This window comes from Ovis aries, chromosome 17 (assembly GCF_016772045.2).
Source record: "Ovis aries strain OAR_USU_Benz2616 breed Rambouillet chromosome 17, ARS-UI_Ramb_v3.0, whole genome shotgun sequence".
NCBI classification, from domain to species: Eukaryota; Metazoa; Chordata; class Mammalia; order Artiodactyla; family Bovidae; genus Ovis; species Ovis aries.
Window position 1 is genome coordinate 39,906,999 of NC_056070.1, and position 27,255 is coordinate 39,934,253.

A 27,255-nucleotide genomic window follows, 5' to 3' on the forward strand; every position below is an offset into this window, starting at 1 on the left:
CTCAGGTGCTGCATGACTTGTAGAAGGGCTTGGGTTGGGTGTGGGGGGCAGGACTGAGGAGGAGAGAAAAATCCTTAATTTTTCTGTTCATTTTGACTCACAGTTTGGCTTTGTTTTTTTGGTGGGGGGAATATAATTCTAAAGTTGAAATGTCATATATGACCCCTCTTAAAAGAAATAATTTGAGATTTTGAGGCCAAATACTTTGAGATTTATCTACCATTTTGTTTTCCTCTAATATGCCAAATAATTGAGAGCTGGCTATATTTAGAATGCTCCTCTGGCATTACATATTCAACACACTGAATTCATAGCCATTTTTTTGTTCTCTATAGTGCTCACTGGAGGAATTATTTAGCAAAATTATTCTCTAGGTAAGACAATTTAATTTATAGCCATGGTCATTTTTCTTTTTAGTAAGTAAACCACTTAAAATTGAAAAATTAAAAGAATACTACGTTACATTTATCAGACAGTATAAAAATTCAATGATGTTCTTTTAGCATAAACTATTTTCAGATGTATTTCAGACTGTAGACTAATAAATACAGTGAGCATATAAGATTAATTAGTTTAAGTCAACTTTTTTGGTTTACTATATTAAAATATTTTATCTTTCAAGGTCAGTTTTTAAGACATGGAATTATAAATATGCAATAATAATAAAAGCATCTTAAATTTATTTTGCACTAATATAGAGGTTACCTGTTAAATTGATCAAATTGTATGTCACATTTGGTCTCAATATACTCTCTAGTCTTTTATTAAATGCTTTTAAATAATGAATATTAACATAATATCAATACTGACATTGTATTTTTCATTGGCAGTCATTTCTTTACTAGCAAGTATTTTTACTGATTCAACTATGATTAATTTTCATGACTTCTAAAATCAATTCCTTATCTTGCATGTATTTAAATAAAAACACCATGTAACTGTATCACAGCAACTTTACTATAATCTCTATATAATTTCTGTTCATGACAGGCGTTTCACTTCAATACTTTCTGTTGACTAGATTATCTATTATTGATGGCAATTTTAAGATATCATATTTATAGAATACCTGTTTTTTAATAGAACACATTTATGGAATGCTTAGTTTTGTGGAGCTCAAATAACTTTACGGGAGATTTATTTTTAATTTCCTGGCGTACGATAATACTAAAAGTCATAGTTGTACTTTAAAATCTTCTTTATAATTCTAAAAGATGATCTATTTATACAGGTTGAAAAAACCTTACCACAACTGCATATGTAAGTGTTCTTTGTTAAGCGTAAGACATACATTTTTAATGACAATTTATACCTGGCAGTCATCCACCTTCGTCCTCATCACGCCTTTCATGTACTCCTTGTCCATGGTGGGAGAGACACCGAAACTATTTCCCATACACAGTATTTCTGCTTTTCCATCTGGATAAGTCACTTCCACAGAACCATTCAGGATCACTGACCACGAGTCCAGCTAGTTCCAAAAAACAAAGACAAAGCAGAAAATAACATCATGATCATGAAGCTGTAGATGCTGGAATGGTCCCTATAAATGATTTAGATCTTTTAAAGAGGGAAAAATACCCCAAGTACAGCTGACCATTCTCCAAGTTCACAGAACAAGCTCAGCCATCGACCCATGGGTTTCCAGATGCCTGCCCGGGGTCCACGGCATTCCACTTTTCTAATGACTGGGTATTACTCTCTAAAATGCCACAAGGGAAAAAAATTTCTGTTCCCCAAAACACATATAAACAAGATAAAATGACCACCATTGACTTGGTAAGTACATCATTTTGTTCTGACAAGAGGCATTATATCATAAACATTTAAACTGCAAAATCTGAAAAGCTAAAACCTCAAAATATTTCTATCAATATCATCTAAATATTGCAAATAATAGAAAATAAAATAGTGGATTTGGAAAAGACTTTGACACAACGCGTGTATCATAATTCCGAGTGATGCAAACTTATTGTTGCCCATTGTTTTTAAAGAAGAAAGAGTTTTTGTTCGTTACTGCATTGAGTGAGCCTCACACAGAGACATTGTTAAGTGGCATAAATATTTCCTAACCTCTTCACCATCGTTTAACACAATGGTCCCAGCTCTTTCCACCACAGCAAACACCATCACAGCACACAGCTCCCGCCTCACCGACATCGTCATGTTGGCAAAAGCAGGCAACTGGTGCATGAATTCCAGAAGTTGTTCTGAAAAACAGAAGGTGTACAAAGAAAATGACAACTAATTTCAAAAACAAGCGTTCAGAAACAAGGCTCTGGGGTCCTTTCTTTTTAAATGCCCTACAATTCTGCCTGTTGAACAATACTATTACTTTAAACATCTTTAGCACACTGAATTTCTTGCAGGTATACAAAGAATTCTGTCACTGTGGAAAGGGTCACATTTCCTTGTTGATTCAGGAGCAACAGGACTCAGTGCGACTCAAATTCCAATGAAGAGATCAATAAACTTCAATGGGGGATTGCTACTGAAAATGAGCTGTGATCTTAAGGTTTATTACAGGATGAAATGATAAGCTGAAATGAAACAGAGCACTGGGAATTCTCCAGAAAGTCAGTAGGTCCATTCTGGTGCCTCTGGGCAACTGGGTGCCCAAAACAGATGGCAGAAACAACCACCCTCACTCTAAAGATACTCCAGGATTTAGAAAGCAGGGAATATTTTCTGTGGATCAGACAAACCCAGAATCAATTAACATAACATTATATGATGAATGCAAATGAAATGAATGTGCTAATTCGGATCTCATAGACTGACAAAGTCTGCTCACTCTTCCCAGTGGCAATGCTGTGGACAAGCAGATTCTTTTTAATAAGAACTCCTTTCTAAGTTCCTTCCTCCTCACCATGGCTCTGTGAGATGCATGGTTTCTTTTTCATTTCACAAGGAGGAAATCGAGGCTCAAAGGCACCTAAGGAGGAGGTGGCAGTGAGATGATTCAGGACTGTCTACCTCCATGCTCAGGCTGGACTTCACAGGTAATGAAGAGCACAGGGCATGTGTTAGACAGCGTGTGGACACTTACTGGCTGAATTACTTCAGGGGAGTTGATTTGTTTCCTTTAGACATGTTTCTCTCACTTGAAAAAGAGTAATATAATACCTACCTTCACTGGACAGTTCTGAGGATCAAATGCAATCCAGATGATAAAGTCCTCAGCAAAGAGTAAATACTCAACAAATGAGAATCACTATTATTGTCATTATTATATATATTATATGATTATATAGTCAATATTATATTCATGGCATTGTTCAAACTTTTGGCTAAATGAAAATTTCACTCCATTTTCCTTGCCCTCACATAATGACATTGTCTCTATGCACATTCCTTCTGTTAGGATTTAATGACAAGTTTTATGTTGCTGGATACAGTTTGCTAATTGCAAAAGCAATGTATAATAACACAAAGATATATTTTATGAAAACATTACATTCCTACAAGGTCAGACGAGGCGGTGTTTTCTGGTCTAGCTTGGTAATGTCTGTTCTGTGGAGACCCTTACGTCATCCCTGCCGGGTAATCAGAAGAATAACAATGGTAAGTGGTACCCAGGGACTCTGTCCAACAAGACAGTGCTCTTCAACCTGACCCAGACTGATGTATCAGGACATCAACTGACTGTTGCAACCAGTACTTTTAAAAAAGAAGGAACAAGAGTATCAAAGCGCATCAATTACAGAAAGAGCTAAGTTTTGTTCAGTGAAACTTTTATTTCTGGAATGAGTAGATGTGTTTGTGTTGTGTTATAAAATATACCTGAGGGAAGTTGCGAGGAAATTTTGAATATCACTGTAAGAGATGACCCACATCTACTACAGGAGGCAGGACTCCTTGCTATACAAATGCGTATGTTTTTGATATGCAACATACAGGCAGATGAAGCAATCGTGGTCCTCTGGCTGACACATCACAGTTAACACTGCTGTTACCACTCTGTTTTCTCTAACTACCATCCCCCACTCCTCACCATAAGGCACACAATACTAGCTAATACTAGTTATTAAAATCATAGTTAAAATACAGCTATTAAAATACTAGCTATAACATACATTTTATTTTTTTCCCCTCTCCTGGTAGGAGCTAAACTTCCTTGGACAAAGATGTATGATGTTAAGAAAAATATGAGACTAGAAATTAATTGTCAGAAATATTTTAAATTTAACATGTTTGGACAAAAATAAAAGTTATATATATGGTAGGTGAATATGAAGCATATGAATGTATAAAGCATACTCACTAATACTTGCAATAATGATTTGAAGTGCTTGCATGGACATTTGTCTTATTTTTTAGCAGTGTCCTACTCCGTTAATGGGTCATGAAATCAGTCCATGATATATGAGTAAGTGAGTAACATTAATAAAATACAATGGGATAGAAAATATCTGTGTATCACATATAATAAGGATAAATAACAAAGAAGACAAAGAAGATATAATAATAGTAAATACCCATTTTTCTCCAAGTTCAATTGAAAAATTAAACACTTAGCCAAACAATATGCAAGGGCTTTTAAAACTCTCAAGGATTCAATAATGGTATCATCAGTTGTGTGATAACTTATTTATTATACCAGAGGATTATAAGAATTTAAAAAATAAAGAATTTATATCACCAATCTTTAAAAAACTATAATAATGTAAAATAGAAGCATTTGATTCAGGAGCTCAACATAAACCCTGATGCCACAGGAAATATACGGAGTTACAGGGGTTATGGCAGCTGAGGATGGAGAGCATGGGACAGGTAAGGAGTTAGCTCCTAGGGTATGGGGAGAAGTTCTGTGGATGGAGAAACAGAATCACCTTATTCTAAACGGCTTGCAAGACTCTGTCTGAATAATACATTAGTGTGACCTACCCTACTTCATCAGGAAAGAAATAATCCTGTTTGTAAAAAATATTAGACGCTCAATAAAACTTTTTTTTCTACTCAATGTAACACAAAGAAAAGCCAAAAATCAACTTATAGACACCAGAAGCTTTAGCCAATTCAGAAAAATCCTTATCTTACTGCTTTGGTTTAATTTTACATAAGAAATAATTAAGGTAAAACTTGTGGCTTTGTGTGTGGGGTACCAAGTGAGAGAAAAAAAAAAAAAGAGTTTCTTGAAAGGGATCAAAGTAGTTTTCTATCTTTATATGTCAAGTCCTCAAAATCTAAAAAAAAAAAAAAAGTATTAAATAATTGAGTACCTATAGAGCTATAAGCTGGAGAGCAAACATGAATAATGTGTCTTTCTTCAGAGTACTGAAACAAAGGCACACCCAAGAATCTATGGGACCCCAAGGGGAAATTTTTCAATTCCTGAAATTTTAAAAACATATTTAAATATAAGCAGCTTGATTTGACTAAACGTAAAACACAAACATACCCCATCCCTTGAGTCAAGGAAGGTGGTTAGGCAGAGAGGCGTTTAGACAAAGCATGAGTTACACAGATGTCTGTAGTTCATAAGAAAGGTGTCTGCTTTAACTAAACACTGGAGAATGAGTTAGATTTACCAAGAGTAATGGCAAACAAACCAAAGTGTTCTCACACGTGGCTGTATTTGGAAGAGATGAAATATAAGATCCTCTAAGCCCTTGTGTAGATCAAACAATGCCATTATGCCTTATCGTTAATGATCAAGATTTACTACTTTAAATAATAAAGAAAAAAAAAATAAACAAATACGAAAAATATATTTGATAGGAGTAAGCATCTGAGTCGTCACCGCTTACAAGTGTATTGGTATTCAACTACAAGTAATTCATCCAGGGATTATATCAACAAGCACCTTAAAATAATTAGCCTGGTATTCATTTGCAGGAATCAGCATAGGTCTTGCTTTCTCCTAGAAAACTTCTCAGATATGAATGAATGCCTTAAATTTCCAGGAATGACATGCTTCCTATATTTTACTAATCATAACTTTCTTCCGTAACTATAGTAAAATGAGTATATTCAAACAAGGATAACCTTCACGTCAATCTGTTCATAAGCAATGTTTAATCTATTTTTTATAAACTCTATGAGCCAGAATTTTTAAGATGGCAAACCAAACACACTACTTCCAACTTCATTCTCTCTTTAAAGCTACAATAAAGAGACATTGAAAATGATGTCGTATCTCAAACTCAAACTTATGGTTACCAAAGGGGAGATGTGGGAGGAAGTGATAAATTAGGAGTTTGGGACTGACATATACACACTACTGATGTATGCATAAGTGGTTCACTTTGCCATAGCCTGAAAGTAACACAACACTGTAAGTTGACTACATGCTAATAAAATTTTAAAAAAAGAGAGAGAGAGAAATCACAAAGACAAAGAGAACAAGAGAGTGAAACACATTTTGGACAGTGGAAATCAGATGAATGTGAGTTATCAGATGCAAGGAAGCTAAACCCTAAGTCTTCAAGGATGACAAAGGACCACTTGACTTCATGCTGCAGAAACCTCAGAAGACTTGTGACTACGAGCGCCTTTAGACCAGAGAGTGGAGCAGGTAGGGGAGGAAGTGGGATAAAGTATGGAGGAACAGGGATGGGCATGTGAGAAGCAGCAACATCCTCCAACAGAAACCCAGTGACCCAGAAAGGGTTACTGCAGAGGCACTTCTGCGCTGGAGGTACAGGCACAGCTGGCTCCTCCTTCCTGTCGTCCAGGTCTGAGCTTCCAAAAGGGTGCCGACAGTCCTTCATTCCCGCAACAGCCTCCTGTTCGGTGCACACCCTGAGATTATGACCCCAACCCCGACTCTATTCTTCAGAGCCAGCAGGATCAGGGCCTCCATGCTTCATTTCCAGTGGGCTGCCAGGACCTAGGAAACTCTCAGTCCATACAAGGTGCAGCCACATTAGCCAGTGACTGAGTGCCCACCCCACATAACAGTCATCTCTAAATAGCTGGCAATTTCTATCAGTGCTTTCAGTGGTATTTTAGAATACTTGGTTTTCCAACTTCAATTCCCTAGCATATGTACAGATCTTAACTGGTACAAGGTTCTCCTCCTACATAACGTTTGGGTCCCTTCAAAACACAAGAAACAAGCCCCTCACATATAACAATGGCCATACTGTCCTGTATCTAATCCCACTAGACTCAGTTCCTTGAATTTCTTTCAAATACATATTGGCCCCAGAAGAGCTGGGGGCGTGGAAGAGCAGATAACTGGGGCTCAGGCAAGGGTGTTATAGACTCCAGACCTGCAGGGCAGAGATGCTCTCAGAGGAAGCTGGTCTCACTCCCAGCATCTAAGGAAGAAGCAGGCTCTGGAAGGCAGAGTCAAACACTAAACAGTCATTACACAATCAACTCTCTTTCTGATGGCCAAGCTGGGTCAAGGGAACCTTGAGGAAGGGGAAAGCGACGCAAAGCCACTTAGACCCATAATCTTAAGGCGCACATGTGCAGCTCACTTGACATTCTGCTCACTTCTTCCTCTAGCCTCTCCTCTCTATGGAACCACAAGAGGAGCACACTTAAACAACAGCTCTACCAACTGCCACCCGACTGATATTCACACAGAGAGAAGCTCGAGCTTACTAGGAACAGTGCTCACAAGAAGATTAACAAATGTGATAATGTTTGGAAGATGACTTTGACTTTTTTATTTATTTTTTTGTCCTAGAGTAAGCTAAGAAACAGCTCATGTTGGAAAGGTTTTATTTGGAAGTTTTTATCAGTTGTGGCCTCTTAAAACTATGGATTAAGTAAAATTAATTTTTTCAAAGATGTTTTCAACAATGCTGAGAGAAATCACCTTTTAAAGCCTAATATTCTTGGGCTCTGTTATACCAAACAGTGTTACTTCTAAACTCTTTAAATTGCCTCAGATTGGTTTTCTCACCCAGACTCACCAATGTCATCGTCTGTCCTGTCAATGGGGTCCTTCTCCAGGCAGTCTCTCACGATGTCTCTGCTCATTAGAGGGTCTGAGGCCCTCTCGATGTCCTCTTCATCGTCATCGTCCTCAGAGTCCACTGCTGTTTCTGGCAACCCACTAAGGTCCATATCACCAGCCTCACTCTCTGTGGCCTTAAAACAGACCAAAAATAAATAGACGGACGGATGGATAGACAAGCTGTTTTTAAGTAAATCTTTTGTATCCAAAAGAAATGTCTTGTTTGAAATATTAAATTTATGATATGAATCTTTCCATAATTAAGCTACATGTAGTCAACATTAACAAATATTCATGCACTGGGCACTATGTAGAATCATGACATCAACAAAATACGAATGATTTTTATCTCATGGAATTTTTAGTTAGAATTAATGGTTTTATCACAATAATTTTGATTTCTTACCTGAGCTGTCACCTGGCATTTGAAACACAGTAGAATAAGAAAAAGACGGTACCAGTTTTCACTCTTATTTTTCAAAGAGGATGGCTTAAACTAAGAGTGTAAGGGTGACGATTCTGAACAATTCCTTCCCCCAAAGAAAAGGTGTAGGTTTATTAATGCCAAGAAGACTGAACCACTTCTCTCTTACTAAGAGTCTTTATGAAAAAGTGAATCCCAAATCAAAGGTAATCTGATAAATATGCAAATAAAACATTAATAATTAGCTGGTTACTCCAGTTTCCACTCTCCAAATATAAAACATCAAAGGTGTGAAAGACTCTACATGTCTATAGACATGACAGTCTTTCTTCCCATTCCTCAACACTGCTGACGGCAGCACCAACCAAATTTCAAGTAATCAAGATCAAGAAAGAATGAAGCAAAAGTAAAATTACTTGCTCGGATATGTCTTAAGGAGCCAGGTATAACAGGAATGAAAAGGAAGAACGTCTAAGTATCCTGATATCTTTAGTCATAGCTGCAAATTGGTAGCTGCTCTCTGAGGCTGAAAAAAGTGTTGTTAAAAAAAAAAAATGCAATGATCCAATCTCTTAAATTTTTTAGAACTATCTTTTTTAATTCTAGAGAGAGACTCCTATCAGGTCTAACACGGTTCTGTGATTAAAAACAAATATTTAGCCTGAATCAAGACTCACAAGTTTCAAAACAGTCTCTTCTGTTGGGCTATCTCAAGGCTACAACCATCATCCTTTGAAGGTTGTTCTATATATTTTTGTGATGCTCATCTCAACAACAGTACATATGTGTCATACTGGCCTTATTTGACATTATATACCCAGATTTCACTAACTGCTTAAGAATAGTAAGAATGAGTACAATTAAATATTAACTGTATCAATCTCAAGCATCATAAACATGGCTTTCCAGAAAAAATATATAAACTCTTAGAAACACTTTATTATAAAACTATTAATGTTTTAGAAAACATAAAGTCTACCAGCTTCAGATAACTCATAGCCCATATGACTTTCAAAGACAATAAGACATTTTATTTTTAAGAATAAGCAAATAGAGATTAAAATATATAAACAAAAGAAGAAAATATAAAATGTGGAACCCAATAAAGAAAAAGCCAACACCAAATCCTGACAATATGCCAGGAACTGTTCCATGTGCTTCACATGTACTCACTCATTTAATCCTTCAAAAAATCCTATGAAGTGCCATCATCGACATTTATTATTCTCCAAACATTCAGGCAAAGAGAAATAATTTTTCCAAGATTGTATTGCTGGTAACTGTGCAATCAAGAACAGAACCAAGAACTCTGGCTCCCGAGCTACAACCACAACCTAATCTGTTTCTTTATAAGAGATACTTAATACACAAATGCAGCTTATAGAAGGATTTATATATATATTTTTCTATCATTTAGCTTAAGTCAACATTTAAAGAATAAATTATATTATTTTCTTATCAACAAAGTTTCCCCTTTCCAAAGTCTTATAGAAATACTATTTAATTCTATATTTTGAAGCAACACAAGCCTGTGTTAATATTTTCTAAACTTTAACAAAAAGAATTTCAATCTTTAGGTACAATTTCCTGAACTAAAATACATACATTAAATGAAAAACATAAGGGGAAAATAATTGAAGACAGAATACCTAATGAAGACAGAATAAATGAAAATGGAAAACACAACCCCTACTAAAGCTCTTTCAGCAGTGGCCTCTGAAACAGCAGTGAATACTGCTGCTCATGTTGGAGCACGTGAGCAGAGATGCTCCTCCAGGTGGAAGAGCGAGAAGGCCTTGCCACCAAGGCTAGAGAATTAACTGTGGAGTGCTCAGCAGTACATCTCTATTTGATGATTTTTTAAAAAATGGAATTCTAGTTGACTTACAACGTTGAGTTAGTTTCAGGTGTACAGCAAAGGGATTCGATTATATGTATGTTACATATTTAACAATATATAATATATATAAGGATTTATATATGTTATATGGATGTCATATATAATTTATTCACATATACACACACACACACACATACACATATACATATTCTTTCTCATGTTCTTTCCAGTGACGGTTTATCACAGGATATTGTACAGTTCCTAGTGCTCCAGAATAGGATCTTGTCATTTATCTATTTTATGTATAGTAATTTGTATCTGCTCATATTTCTGACTTAAATTGTCTCTAGATTCTAGAATGAAACTGAAGCAGGACCGAGTGTGATATAGCATGCCAAGGCTGTGAGCAGAGAAACTAGGCCAATATTGTTGTTATCATCACCTTATTCCTAAAGCCTAGAAATGTGACAATTTGCTAATGCTTGCTATGATCACATTTCATCCTAGCTTCATCTTAACATTGGTGATTATTAGTCATCACCTCATATTTTCAAACATACAGTCCTCTATACCCACATTCTTTAATATCAGCCTGGAGTGAAGAGGTAGTACTGAAGACAGAAATAAGAACAAAATATTTTTAAGTAACATACAACTGAAAGCTCTTTAAAATTTAACATATGGGAGGGGATGAAAGGTATACTGTATACCATCCCAAAGAAGTCACTACTATCATTTAAATGAATTCTATTTAAGTCTTAAATAGAACAGATTTACCAGTGTAAGTTGGATTAATCTCTACAGAACTGAGCCCCCACCCCATCTGTGTAAACAATCATTAGTTGCTTTCTAGTCCTGCTACGTATATTCCATTCCTTAAGAAACTATTCATAAAATAACATTCATGAAACCAGTAACTTAGAAGATTATTTTTATTTAAAATAAATAGCCCTTTCAAACTAAAATATATATCCCTCTTACATTAAAATACTACAAAATTCCTTTTAGCGATACATCTTAAATAGAACTCAAACAGATTTTTAGGAATCTACTAACTTCACGAACAATGAGTCACTTGGAGACTGAGCTGAGTTATACGTTTAGTGAATGCTGACTGGCCAACAAGATGAGAGAGCTAAACTTGAGGGGCCGGAACTGAGTCACTGGATTTATTTCGGCTGAATGAGCAGACAAATCAGAGGTCATTAGTTCAAATCTCAGCTCCAGCATTCATCATGTGACTGTAACACAGTCCCTGAACCTCTACAGACCCAGTTTTGTCATCAGGAAGCTGGAGTTGTATCTCATCATTCATAGGACTGGTCTTGGATCAAACAACAGAAAAGGGAGCCAGTTACAGGCCACATCAAAAGGGACTACCTCAAGGGGACAAGTTTCCACCTCTGTGCCTGCATCCCTTTACCTGGCCCCACCCTAGCGATAAGCCTTGAATAAAATTTGCACTGGCAGTATTTGTCCGAAAAAAGAAAAAAACTTTGCTAAATATTCCAGCCCCTTACATATTGTAAAAATCACTCTCAGGTTAATGGCACCCCTTAAGTGCTGGCTAAATGACTCACACAGTAATTATAAGACCAGTGATCCTATATAGAACGACTATACCACGCATGCAACACCGCATCTGATGCTTTTAGTGCATAATTAATCCTCATGACAATTCAGCAAATCAGGGTTACTGCCACTGTTTTTCAGATGAGAAAACATGAAGGGAAACTAAATAAGCTGTTCAAAACAAAACCTAGTAATTGTGCCATAATCAAAATCAGGTTCAACCAACACAAACTACTACATAAAGTATTAAAATATTTATTTGTATGTAAACGTAAACAAAACATCTGCTATTTTCTATCTTCCTCCAAACTACAATACTACTGAGATTTATGCTAGTCTGTAAACCCTTTCATTCTAAATAAAGATATGATACACTTTATATTTAAAAATATCTGAGTAATTTGGGATTAACATATACACACTACTATGTATAAGGTAGATAAACAGCAAAGACCTACTGCATAGCACAGAGAATGATATTCAGTATTTTGTAATAACCTACAATGGAAAAGACCTGAAAACGATTATACATATATAGGTGAACTGCTTTGCCATACACTTGTAACAGATTTCCCAGGTGGCACCAGTGATAAAGAACCCTCCTGCCAATGCTGGAGACATAAGAGATGTGGGATCAGTCCCTGAGTCGGGAAGATTCCCTGGAGGAGCGCATAGCAACACACTCCAGTATTCTTGCCTAAAGAACCCCACGGACAGAGGAGTCTGGAAGGCTACAGTTCATGGGTTGCAGAGTTGGACACGACTGAAGTGATTAGCACACATGCATACTTCAGTAAAAAATAAATAAAATGTATCTGATTATACTGGTCTCAGGAGCAAGAATAAAGTCACTTAGTCAAATAACTCCTGTCCTAAATTAATTTATCTTCCATAAGTAAAACACAGATTTAGGTGCACATTACAGGGGCTTCCCCTGTGGCTCAGCTGGTAAAGAATCTGCCTGCAATGCAAGAGACCTGGGTTCAATCCCTGGGTTGGGAAGATCCCCTGGAAAAAGGAAAGGCTACCTACTCCAGTATTCTGGCCTGGAGAATTCCAGGGACTGTATAGTCCATGGGGTCGCAAAGAGTCAGGCACAACTGAGCAACTTTCATTACAGTTAAATAGTAACAGTCTCAAAAAATAGTAATATTCTCAGATCAATGTTGAAAACACTTGATTTATTAAATCAAACATATACTTGTTATTATGAATATAGTTCTTAAAACTAGTTTCTTTTGCATTTTTAAGGATATCAAGTAAATGAAAAAACTGAGGAAATATTAAATATCATACAGATCTAGTGAAGAGTTAATTTAAAACCAAAACAATATAACTACTATGTTGTTATCATTGAGTACTTAAAAATCACTTACAAAAAAAGTTTTTGCTTATTAAATATCCAGCATCCACACATATCCTTATGTTTATGAGAGCTGCTTAATAAGTAATTTTGATGAAAATAAATTTTGTGAGAATTTCAAACATACATATTTAACCCAAAGTCAGATTCTGATATAAAGTTATGCTAGAAAGTTATATTGATGCTAAATTTAACTGAGACAACAAAGTAAGTAGGCACTGAAGACAAAACCATATATGTGCAGAAAATATGAAAATGTATTTGGAAATAAGTATAATATTTGCATTAAGTCCAGTTTGTTCATCATAATTTATGCTGTTCCTAATTTTTTACTAGGAATGCTTTTCTATAGGACATACCTAAAAGAGCAATTCTTTAAATCTCTTAATGGAAACTGTTAGGTTTCTTTTCAAGACCTACAATCCTAACAAGTGTAAAAATGCCTATAAATATTTATTATAAGTAAGAAAGTCTGTGCTAATTTGACAGGAAAAATAGCTTCATGTTTAAATCTTTATATACTCAATTACTTATGTCTTAAATATTTATTTAAGGTATGGACATTTGCATGTTCTTGTGCAAATTACTACTCCTGCCTTTGAATACTGTTATAAAGTATTTTTCTTATTAACTTGCATAAGTGAGTTAATAGCCTGATTTTATATCTTTGTCTCAATTGACCTTTTAATTATTAAAATTTCTGATCATTCACTATACCATTAAGAGTTTGCTAATTTTTTTAGTTTATCTGGAATTTAATCTTAATTGTGATATAAAGTAAGGTTATAATGTGGGCCCCCAAGACCATTTTTGAATAATCCATCACTTCATTATTTGTGAGGTTTCCTCCATTACATATCACATCCTTACACATGAATCTCACTTTGCTTGAACTCTCTTTTCCATTGATCTATTTTCATACACTTATTTCCAGCCCCCTTAAGTCACTGTTCTGATAATCACACCATTTAACCAGGACCTTATCATGGCTGGAAACTGTCCTGTCTCATGTTACCAACTTTGGCATCCTGCTTTCTATCACCCATAACCTCCTACTCTTCCACTTGCTTCCATTCCCTCCCGAGGCAGCTATCTGTCCAAACACGTATGATCCTCAGTCTTCCAGACTCTACTCCTTCGTGCTCTCATACTTCACCTTCAATTCCCTAGTCTAATCCCATTCATCCAACACATCTTTCCTGAATGCCTATGGTTTCCTGGTGCTATTCCAGGCTCTAGAGAGAAGGTGGAGACAAGATAGAGATGTTCCTGCCTTCTTCTGGGGGGACAGACATAACAAATTAGAAAGTAATAACTGTTTCTATTAAAGCTTAAAAAAAAAAAAAAAAGACCAGCCAGGAAAGGAATCAAAATGTAGGATCTACTTTTCAGAGGGTAATAAGGAAAGAATTCTCTAAGACGATGGTCCTTAAAAGTGAAGGCTGAAAAGGATCAAGCCAGGAGAAAACACCCTGGACAGAAGGACTGCAAAAACAAAGCCCTGCATTAGAAAGAGCTGGACGTGCAGCTCCATCCGTCTTTCTGCTACACTTATTTAATAAGGCGTCAGTCCCAGGGGAAGCCAAATCTTTGCTTTCTTTGTGCTTGCTGTGAAGAAAGTTATTTATCAGGGCAGAGGGGAATCATTCTGTATTTGAGTTCACCAACTCAACTGAGCTTCCAATGCTCTGATCAATTTGCTCCCCTGCTCTCTGAAACTATTATTTCAAAATGTGTCTTTCCGTGAAACTCTCTTATCTGCCAACCCTCTCACTCTGAACAAGGGAATTCAGGTACAGCAGACACAAACTCCCCACTCCAAATCCACCTTCATAAGCCCCTGTTTAAACAGAGGACATTTCTTTTCTTAAAGCTAGTGACTCCACCTTGCTCTTGAATTTCTCCCCTCCAACCCTCTCGGAAAAATTCTTCTACCCTTTTCTCTCCTGCACACAGAATTTCATTCCAACCTCTTTGTATCCACTTCATGAGCATTAGATCACTCCAACATGACAGCTTTCTCCCAAGTCAGAACTGTACAAAGGTGAAAGGGGTTGTGATGGGAGCTGGTTGTCCATCACTGGAACTGTTCAAGAATCAACTGGATGCTTGATTGACAGAAAAGCAGTAGGGGATTCAAACACAAGACTGGTCACTGAACCAGGTGCATCTGCCAGGTTTCTTCTCACCTTAAGAATTTCTGATTTAAAGTCAACAGAAATGGTCTCCTGGGGATCTCTAGTTAACGTTAGTCTTATATAATCAGTAACCAAATCCTTGGATACATCCATGGATTTTTCCTTATGAAGGATATAAAGTTAACAGGATACATGCCTGTCATCAAGTTTGAAATGAATGGCCTTGAAACGCAACAAAAATAAATCAAAATACACAGGAGTCTTCTTTTCCAACTACATCCCAAACTAAAGTCAAACTGCAAGCTGTCAACACCAACCCCCTCAGAGCAAGGTGGAGTTCTCACCGTGGTCTGGATCTTCAGACATCCTGATTGGGGGCTGGGGGGTGAGAGAGGCAGCAGGTACCATCAGGAATCTCTGCACACCTTTTCCCAACCTACCCAAGGTAATAACACATAAAGCTGAAGTTCCCCTCAGAACATGCCTCCATAAAGGATATAGACAACTCACTTCATTCTTACTATAAATTGACCTTCTAGGTGCTCTGTTCAGGCTGATACTATACCTGAAGAAAACAGGAGCAACTTCTATGATCTCAACCTGTGTTCTTACTACAGATCTTCAAAGTGTACGAGCATCTCAAAGTGTAGAAGGCAAAGGCTCTATCATGATGTTTTGATTAACACAAGCCAAAGCAAGACTTTTACTTACACTGTTCATTGTTCTATTGTAAGGAATACTCTTGACTAAACATTTTTTTAAAAAATCAACTTCTAAAAATAGGTATGGGGGGGGGGGAGTGGGGAATGAAAATGAGATTACTTCTGAAAGATTTAATTACAAGTTAACTTATAATGCATCAAAGTAGAAGTTTGAAAAGTTACTTTAAAGAGACAGATAATTACATTTCTTATTGCAAAAATTTTTTTAAAGTCCATAATCAGCCAAGAATCTGCAAATAACTGCATTTGCGGCTTTCACTTACTAGTCCATGAGCTCTCCACAACACTTCTGAATTATAGAAAAGTGGGTACCTAGTGTGTCCTAAAAAGAAAATTAATTTTTAAAGAGCTACTAAATTTAAGACTTAGAAAGAAATGTTTTGCCCTGACAGTATTCTGTTTAGTTACTTTTAGTTAAGTTTATTTTTTCTTTTAAAGAGAAACTGAGCATCATTTGAATACATCAACTATAATGTTTCCAAGAAAGGTTTTTTTATGGATACCTCATATCAAAACTCCTAAGGAGACAAAAGTTATACTTTGTAAGGTTCTTTTGTCTGAAACCATCCAAAATTTCCTATTAGCTGTATGTACTGAGAGACAACCAAAACAAGGACCTTTTTTTTGTGCCTATTTTAGTCACTTTTCCTAAATTTGCATTTTCTAAGCAAATGAACTCTTCCTTGAAAATTAAAATTGTTTTGCTTTGAAAATGTTTTTGAAATTCCACAGTTCTAGTTTCTTTTCTATCCAGCAGTATCATAAGAATTCATTTTGAACAAATAACCAAATCTACAGTTAATAAAAATAACACAGGAAAAATAATTCAGTGATCCAATCTTAATAATCTCTTCCTTTTGTCATACCCAAGGCTTTATTAAGAAAAACTTAGTTTGGAAGCATAAAAATGATGTTTCCCCCTAAAATTTTAGTCAAGAAAGAGGCATAAACCTAGTACGTCTATAGTCAAATTAGTAAAATATTCACTAATATTTCAGTCAAGGGAAACATTCCCATTGCGACCACTCTATTTAAGATTCTGGTAACAGGTCCTAGCAGAGGCAAATACAATCAGACTGAAATCTGACTTCCTGAAACAAACGTGCAACATACTGCATGTCTGTGTGAAGCATAAACATTACCATTTATTCCACTTGTGCACATATAATATAAACACATGTATCTACCTTACAGATTCTATCAATGAAGAATCACAGAACTCCGCAGGACACATGGAGATGAAGCGAATGATAAGAAAATACCTTCCTACCTGGTAGATATCAGAAAGGCTGCTGCTCCCAGAATCACTAGTGATACTACATCCTGAGTGGCTGGAGGAGACGTGCGTCACCTGTGGGTGGAGACTGTCAGTGAGGTGCAGCTTTGTGAAATCTGCAGGAAGCTGGGGAAGGAGCAGGAGACACCAAGTTACAACTGGAATCAAGAACTCTAAGAAGACATTTAAAAATCGTATTATACTCTATTTCACACCATTTGGCCAAAAGTACTATAAAGTTCCTTCATTTTTTAAGTTCACAATTACTAAACACTGTCCAATTTTACCAAAAATCACAAAATTAAGTTTAAGGGCATTCAATGAGCCTTAAATCATACTCAATTCAATGCTTAAACAGGTAGATTTAGTGCTTAAGATTAACTTGGTCCAATGGGCTACAATTTTTAAATTATACATCAATGAGCAAATCAGTCTACTATTTGTCAGCCAGCACAAATGCAACTTTGTGGCAAGAGACAGCCTAAATAAGAAAACAGATTTGAGGTTCATGTATGCCCCAATGACATTTAAAGGTTAAAAAGATGAGGATCTTAGAACTGAGGAAGTATATGGTTACACAAGTAACTATGCAGGCACTATGGAGAAAACAGAAAAGAATGTTCTCAGAGAACACAGAATCGACTCAGAGAATGCAGAAACGAGAAGGTTATAGACAACATTTATCTATGTCTACACAAACACATAAAAATCAAGATTCTACTTGTTCATGGTTAAACTTCACATACAAACTGCATCTATTGAACAGATTTACTAAGCATTCCTCAAACGTTTCTATCACTCCCCACATAGCAGAGAAAATGCGTTGAAAAAGGAAACATTCACACATTTACCCATTCAACAAGTATTTACTGAGCCCCTTTCCTCTTACTATGTGCAGTAAAATCTTAGACTCCTGTAAGTTATTATTAATTCTTTTGTACTCAAAAAGGGTGCTGTTTATCTATAACATCAAACTACTGACCAATAATAAACCTGATATTTCCAAATATATGTTAACTGACACCATGCACACTGATAACATCTCTCTTTCCTGCTGGCACACTGATCCTATTTGGCTGTTGAATAATAAAGACTAACTGCTACAGTAAAACTCAAGTAAGAGTTCGCCTTGCCAACACTCCCTTCTCTTTCAGGGCCCTCTGCCCTTCTCTCCTTCCAAAACCAAGATGCTATTTCTTCACAGGGGAGGTGATGCAGGTTCAAGGCAAGGATCAATGAGGTTCATACCTGGGGTTCCAAACAAAGAGGTACAGTGTATCTGTACCCACCACCACTCAGACCTGACTTAATAAGCAGATCATGATATATAATAGTACATAACACATGGATGGACTTGGATGGCATTATGCTAAGTGAAATAAGTCAGACAGAGAAGGACAAAAGTGGTATAGTATCGCCTATACGTGGAATCTAAAAAGCGCAACTAACTAGTGAATATAACAAAAAAAAGCAGCAGACTCACAGATATAGAGAAGAAACCAGTAGTTACCAGCGGTGGGGCAGGGGGGTGGTGGGGGACAGGGAACCAGAGGAGTGGAAGAGAGGGAGGCACAAACTACTGGGTATAAGACAGGCTCAAGGGTGTATTGTACAACATGGGGAATATAGTCTATATTTTGTAATAACTGTTAAGTGGAAAGTAACCTTTAAATCATATAAAAAGTTTAAAGATTAAAAAAAAAAACTCTATCTCTTCATAAAAAAACACATTTAGTAGTCTGCATAGAAATTTTGTATTTTTTAACATCATGGGAGACAAAATATACAAAGAAATTTAAACATAAATTTATTAAGGGGCATATAAACAGATGCCAAATAAACAGATAAAAAGACATATGCTGTAGAAGCTCAGAGAAGGGAGATGTTTATACAAATGTGTGAAATTGTTGCAAAAAATGATCTATGTTTCACAATTAATGCTTTTTTACCCGATAATTGAAAATGTGAAATAGATAAAATTGGGAAAATAACAATTTCCCAGCAAAGAATGGATATGCAAAACTTCCTAAATTGAGAATTTATATATTTTATCCACAATGCAGGATAAATCCCCTTCATCACCCTGGCTACACTTCGTTTAATGCAGTCACTCGCCACAAAACGCACCTGAAGAAACGTGACTAAGTGGCTCAGTGACTTTAAAAGGCATTACTCAATACATGCAATTACAGAACAATAAATTGGTTTCTATTGATTGTCTTTTACAGAGATAACTCAGGTTGACATGTGCCACACAGTGTGACTTTTTAAAAATTAACTTGAATATGTCAAATAAAGATGTATCTATCTAACGAACTTTTACTCAGTTATTTACTCAAGTCTCACAGGACACGCTTCTTTTCAGTGTCCACCAACTAGTCATCTCTCCTGACTAAATGCACCATGAGGAGAGCACCAGGAGGCCTGAGCTCTGAAGCTAACAATATAGACACTCCACAATCTATTCATCTATGCTCACTTACAGCCACAAGGAGCAGAATTACGTGGCTTTGTCAGGCTAAGAACCAAAAAGACCATGTAAAGAGGAAAGAAGAAATACTTCCATGCTTAACTCGATTCTATTTTGTAAAGACTTATTGAATACCTGCTATGCCAGACACTCTGTTGGGGACAGGAAATACCAAGGTAAATAAGACACCCCCAATTCCAAAGGTAACTTCTGCTATCCCAAAAGTCACTGCAGTAGGTGTCATGCACAACAGAAAAATAAATCAAACATAGTTTTTAAACATGGCTTTTCCTCTCCCCACCACTACTTTTGTTCTTTGCAGACAATGAAATGATGTTAAACTCATTAATGAATATAAATGAATATAAACTTCAGCATTAACTATTTCTTTACATTAGAATAGATATCATGTTTGAAAAAGTGAAAGTTGCTCAGTTGTGTCCGACTCTTTGTGACCCCATGGAATAGTCCATGGAATTCTCCAGGCCAAAATACTGGAGTGGATAGCCGTTCCCTTCTCCAGGGGATCTTCCCAACTCCGGTCTCCTGCACTGCAGGTGGATCTTTACCTGCTGACCCACCAGGGAAGCCCAAGAATACTGGAATGGATAGCTTATCCCTTATCCAGTGGATCTTTTCAACCCAGGAATCAAACCGGGGTCTCCCGCACTGCAGGTAGATTCTTTACCAGCTAAGCTACCTGGGAAGTCATGTTTGAGAAAGCTTTAAATGTTTTCCCATAGACAGGGATAACAGTCTCACGATTAAATGTTACTGACAGGACACATCAGTCAAGGTTATGGAATGGGAGGAGTGTGGAGGCTGTTCCCATAAGGGAAGAGTCTGAAATGCACAGCCACACAACCAACAGACCAGACGCCCGAGTCCAGGCCTAGGGAAAATGGGTCTTTTAGAGGGAAACAAACCAGATGGGAACTGGGAGGCAGGGGGCAAACATGGGTACAGACACCCACGTTTCAACCTCAGGGCAAAAGAGTGACACCTGAACCTTGGGAGACAGGAACGCCCTGTTTGAGTAAATTATACCAAAAAAAAAAAAAAAAGTATAAGATGCCAAAAATAAAAAATTCACTTATTCCTAGCTTTTCTAGGCTTGATCAAGGGCCTACTTGAATTACTGTCACTATGCTATACAGTCAAATTTCAGATTAAAATGAGGTTGTGAATTATCTTATGACTCTAGTCACCACTTATCACAGAAATCCTGTTCAAAAAATAAGAAAAGTTTTTGAAGCCAGGACTACACACAGTAGTTATCTGAATAAAATTAAATAATAAGTAAATGGGAAATTGATACATTTTACACATTTTGATCTTAATACCAATATATTTAATAGCAATTCATTAAGAACACAGTTCAAAGGAATCTATTTATATATATATTTTAATATTTGATTATATGAATACATTACCACTCAAATTTTTCCTGGATCAAGTAATCTATATTCCTAAAAAATGGTACTTGTGAATCACAATTGTAGTGTCAGGCAAATGACTGAATCATAGTTTAACCATAAACACTATTAATTACATAAGAAATAGGAATGGTAATATGTATTTGAATCAGATTCTTAAATGCATAAAGCAAGCATAAACAATATGAATCACAGTTTTTCAAAATCCAGGTATCAATTATTTAATAACTTGTTTGTTTTCTTTTTTCTGGAGAAACAAGGAGGCGCTAACAATTCGCTTTAAGTAAGAAGTGTTACAGAAGACTTCAGGCTCGTATATGAACAGGCATTTGATAGTCTTTGATTTATTTATTAATGTAAAGATTGGCATTTATAAAATCACAAGCTACTGAATGAACTCTGTTTTGAGATGAAATGAGTGAGTAAGAACTGAACTCTCTGACATCACTGGATAAATACTTTGCTGAATTGGTAAAACGACCCAAAGTTTTGCTAACATAGTAGAGACTAGGGTTTTACCCTTCTTCCCTCTCCTTCCTTCCCAGAGAAAACATCTTATATTCATGATTTCCAGCTCTACAAGCAAGGGCCAGTGTATCCCTGGATATGTAATAGAAACATAATAGAGTTTTACAGGCTGCTGAGAAATCCAACAGTTCAAAATAAAACAAAAAATTCACTGTCACCATCAGTTGAAACTTACTTAACTAAAAATGTCTCCAACCAATCCCAGAATCACTTTATTACAAAAAGTAGTTACAACACAACACACAAGGTTTGGAGTGATTATCAGAACCTATCCAATCCTCCATGGCAGTTCATCTCAAGTAAGGACACCACCTAAGGTAAGTATTATCCTCAGTGACTACAAACTTGTTGTTTAGTCGCTCAGTCGTGTCCAACTCTTTTTCAACCCCATGGACTGTAGCCCGCAGGGCTCCTCTATTCATGGGATTATTCAGGCAAGAATACTGGAGTGGGTTACCATTTCCTTCTCCAGGAGATCTTCCCCACCCAGCACCAAACTCACAGCTCCTGCCACATCCCCTGCATTGTAGGTGGATTCTTTACTGCTGAGCTACAGGAGAGCTTCATGTAAGCTGTATCCATTACTCAAATGATTGGTCGCCCCAGATCATCACTGGAGTTCTGTGAGCGCTGTTCATGCTCATGTTTCCAAGCTGTGTGGGGAGGAGCTGGTATATCCCTGAACACATTTCCCATTTTTTTTCCTGAGGTGTTAGTGAAAATACAGTATCCTATATTTTCCATTCATTCATTCATTTATGGAAAACCTGTGTTGTGAGGATTAAGTGAATGACCAGGTATAAAGCAAACAGAGGAGGGCCTGGCACTCAGAAACTAGCAGGGTGGTAAGTCAGCCATAAACTACCCCATGCAGACTCGGGGAGACACAGGGTTCCCCCCAGTTCCAGATTCCTGTGGCTGGAATCCAGTCCAGATGCCAGCAGGTACTGAGCAGCTCCCAGAAAAGGCTGCAGCAGTCAGTCATCACCCAGCTCCAGACATAGTTCCTCACCCACAGCAGGACTCAAGTTGTGCTTTCAAATCAAGTCATATTGGGATTTCCCTGGCAATTTAGTAGTTAAGACTCCATGTTTCCACAGCAGGGAGCATGGGTTCGATCCCTGGTTGGGGAACGAGATACAGCATATTGCACGGTGCAGCCAAAAATAATAATGATAATAATGATAATAATAATAAAATTTTAAAAGCAAGTTATATTTTCTTTGTATGTGTGTGTATATATATATGTGTGTGTGTATATATATATAGATATAGATATACACACACACACACACACTCACATACAGTTTTTCTTTTGCCGAAACTGATCTAACACTGAGTTCTGACACACTCTGATCTGTTTCTACATACAGCTTGAATAGACAGGAATAATATTTGGTAGCTCAGTTTTAAGACCACTTTATACTATGGTAAACTTTTATTTCTATAATTCACAGTACTTAAGAACACCAGAAAAAGTGAGCATTTGGATGCTGAATATTATTCATCAGAAATCACTTTTACCTCTCATATCCCATTAAGACATGCTCTAGACCCAGGACGCATCCTTGAATAACACATCATCCATCACCAGTATTCCACAAAGCAAAGAGAAAGACTCCTGCACAGTACACAATTTCTTTTGTTTATAAATTAAGGAAAGAAACAGAGCTTTCCCCAAAGGGTCATGAGATAATAATGCAATAAATCTAATAATATTTCTCATTAAAACATAGGTAAGCATTTTAAAACACTGGTATGACTATGCTTTACAGGAACAGTTCTACAAAAATCTGCTTTTATCTAGTAGAGAAACCTGCCAAAAGATTAGCAATCTGTAAGAACTTAATATTCTCCCAGCTTCCTGTCAGGCTCAGAAGACATAAGCTTCATTTTATATAATGAGTCATCTTCTGTTCAACTTCCTCCCAAGTCAAGCAACTATGAGCAAGTTAACGAACCTCTGTGCACCTTACTTTCTTCTGTAAAATGAATACAGTCAATAACGTAGTCCAGTGGCTAAATAAAATAGCCTGTAGACCACACCTAGTGGATTCCCAGGTGGCAACAGTGGTAAAGAATCCACCTGCCAATGCAGGAGACAGAAGAGACGTGGGTTCAATTCCTGGGTCAGGAAGGTCCCTGGAGAAGGGAAATGGCAACCCACTCCAGTATTCTTGCCTGGAGAATTCCAGAGAGAGAGGAGCCTAGTGGGCTACAGTGCATAGGGCTGCAGAGTCAGACATGGCTGAGCGACTAAATAGCAGCAGCAGATTCCGCCTGTAGCTGCCCCTCTCCTTCTCTATTCCCTCTGCCATTTTTCAACCAGCTTAAATCAGATAGTTTTCAAATTCAATGTGGGGGGGGGACTTATTTTTGATATTGTCCTACCTACCATCACCTTTACAGTAATTTACTTATTATATTCCCCCAAAGTTTACATGCCACATTTAAAACAAATCACATATCTATATGGAAGAGCTCACTGTTAGACTACCATATTAAATTCTGCAAAGTAAATAACCTCATCATGATAATGCTTACAGTTCAATTACTCTTTTGTATAAATGTTCAAATATTCATAGCTGAGAATTCTCTCAAAGTGATAACACCTTGGAGAGTTTGTGCTTTTGTGTGAATAAGCCCATTACATTTGACTGTAAAAGCCTCCACATCAGTTGTGTGTTTGGCCAGGACACAAGGTGCGTGGTTCTTGCCATCCATTCACACCACCACTCAAGGACACTTTGAACAAACGTCTCTTGGTGGGAGGGGAGGGAGTGGTGCAAGTGTGGTCATGCCTTATTTCAAAAGTTCCTTGCAATCTCCCTACATTAAAACAATGTTTTGGAGCAAGGTATCACAAATAGGACTTAATAATTAGTTAAAGTTTATATACATTAAAATTTCACTTTTCTGTCCAAACACATACTTCTATATGTGAGAATTAGCTCCTGAATTGCAGTGGTCACCCAGCCCTCTCTCCAGGGCAGAAACACCACCCTCATGTTCTTAAGGGTTCGTAACACATGAATCACAAACTTCACTGGCTAAAGTGGTATGATTACAATCCAAAACTTAATTCCAACATTCATGAAATAAGCACAATCTGAACACAAATAGAACAACTAGGATCCTGTTGAGGAAAATAAATAATTAAAACTAATACTGATTGAAAGGTTGTTAGTCATAAGACTGATATTTTCCAGCAAGTACCTTTAAGAAGCCTTTTCTATTGAATGTTGATAGAAAGCACTGAACAAAAACCTGTGTGAACTTCACTTCAAAACAGAAAAGTGGACTCCTTTATTAGGAGGAGAAAGTCTATGATCTAAGTACCATATATTCCAAACTGTAAGGCTGTGGCCCATTTTATCCAGGAGTAGCCATAAGATCACCTATACACCAGCTTCTGTGTGCCAGGCCCTGTTCTTACAAGAATCTCACGAACTAGGTATTATTATGACTATTTTAAAAACAATAAGATACAGAAAAGTTAAGTCATTTCCATCAAGAATGTAAAGTGAAAAGATGGCAGAGACAGATTCCTGGATGCCTGGACCTGCAATGAATACACTTAAGCATTAAACTTTAATGTATTTATTAATTTATTGGTTGACTTGAAAACTCTCATGGATATTGATGAAATGCTCAAATGGCTGCTTATATCAATTTATGAATGTCGTTTCTTATGCAAATTTCAAAATCAAATAGATCTGAAACAATTGCTCACTCTTACTTTCATGAAACAAATTAAAACTTTACATCTTTATCTCCAATATCAACAACATCACAACACCACTTTCTGAGCCATCCAGTAGAGTTTTCATTCCTTCTAAATTGTTTGAGATCCACCATTTTTTTGAATAGGTATGTGATATACCTTAAAACATAAGTGAGGTTGGTTTTTCATTTGTCCTGCAGATTCTTTACAATCATCATTTACTATTTATAAGCTAATCTTCAAAATGTTGTGGTAATATCCAGTATTTGCAATTTTGAGATCACATATCCAAGAATCAGTATTAAATCTGTGTGAAACAGGAAAATTCTGTAACTCCTCTGTTCCAGCTCCACCAAAGACCCTTACATCACTTCAAGCTGGCACTGTTTGAGGTCATTACTGCTTATGTTCCTCATTGAAGAGTACTTCATTGTTTAAAAAATAAAAGTAAAATGAATTGAGAGAGAACCTCATAATGTAAGATAGCAGTCCCCAACTTTTTTGCCACTAGGGACCAGTTTCACAGATGGGAGAGCAGGGTACAGTCTTGGGATGATTCAAGCACACTACATTTATCGTGCACTTTATTTCTAATCTAATGCCACTGCTGATCTGACAGGAAGTACTGGTCCACAGCCCAGAGGTTGCTTTTAAGAGACAAAAGCAACTTCTTCTTTGGTAGTTAACTCTGGCAGAACAAAATCTCGCCTAATATACAATAATCCTAACATCTGATAATCAGAGAAAAAGTGTGTGCCTGCATACACACACTCCCATGCAGAGTCACTTATAAGCTAGTCAACTAATTTTATCACCTTAAAGAAGGACACCTGGCAGAGTGAGAAGAGTTCTATAATAAATCAGAATCACTGAAAGCTTGTCATCTGAAAGACAGTTGCTTTTTGTTTTTCAAAATGAAAGGCTTATGTGGGACCTAAAATAAACTATATAATCTTCCACAGAAATACTGAAGTAGCTGATTAATTAATCTGTATATCCTGTTGTCTGTTAAGAAACATAGCTCCCGTGTGGCTTTCAAGTTACAGCCACTCCATTCTCACTTGAAACACACACACATAACAATCCCTTTTCTGAAAAGCACACCTTTCTCTGAGAGATTAAAAAAAAAAAATTCTAGATCATTTAGTCTAAGACACTTTCAATAAAATATAGGGCAACTGTCAGCACTGAGTCAGGTAACTGAAAAAGCACTTTCTGGGTAGCATTTCACCTACAGAAATCCAACTCCTTTGTGCATACTCCCCTCATGTTAGGAATAATCACCACTATTATTTGGGGTTCATGTATTACATGGTGAGCAATGTGGTGAATATGTGAAGACTGCTTGTTCTAATATATATAAAAAAGCCCAGATACTACACTTAATTGTTGGAAGAAACAGTGCCAACAAATAGCTCAAGGGGCATGTCCAAAGCTTCCAAGTACAAGGCTCCAAAAACTACACTTTTCACTTTGTATCTTGACTCTAGAAATTTGTCATTTGGGGCCAAATTCTAATTCAGTCTTGACATCCATCTTCTTTCTCCCTTATTTAAACAGAAAACATCCAGAAAAACATTACACTAATATAACCATAGCTTCATTTTCTATTACAAGAACCAATCTAATAGGAGTATTTTTTTAGCAAAATTTGTGATTATCCATATGATAATACTCATCAACAGTTACTAAAACTTGAGTTCTCGTATTTTCCAGGACCAAGTGGGATCGATGCTCTGTGAGGAGTGATCCCCAGAGATGAAGTGGAACCACTGGTGATATCAGAAAGTATCAGAAGACAGGTTCTAGGACCAATTAGACAACAACCATGATGAGCTCCCGAGGGA

The 27,255-nt window shown here is 36.7% G+C and overlaps 1 protein-coding gene across 17 annotated transcripts in view; it reads right to left on the minus strand.

Annotated features, from left to right (window-relative positions):
- Positions 1-27,255, minus strand: part of RAPGEF2 (Rap guanine nucleotide exchange factor 2) — a 264,705-nt gene that overhangs the window by 38,014 nt on the left and 199,436 nt on the right. For all 17 annotated transcript variants that reach the window (XM_042234386.2, XM_042234385.2, XM_042234387.2 and 14 more), the window contains 4 exons: positions 17,245-17,376; positions 7,872-8,049; positions 2,074-2,210; positions 1,313-1,471 (listed from right to left, as the gene is read on the minus strand). In XM_042234386.2, the coding sequence (XP_042090320.1) occupies positions 1,313-1,471; positions 2,074-2,210; positions 7,872-8,049; positions 17,245-17,376 (606 nt within the window). The remainder of the gene's footprint in view (positions 1-1,312; positions 1,472-2,073; positions 2,211-7,871; positions 8,050-17,244; positions 17,377-27,255) is intronic.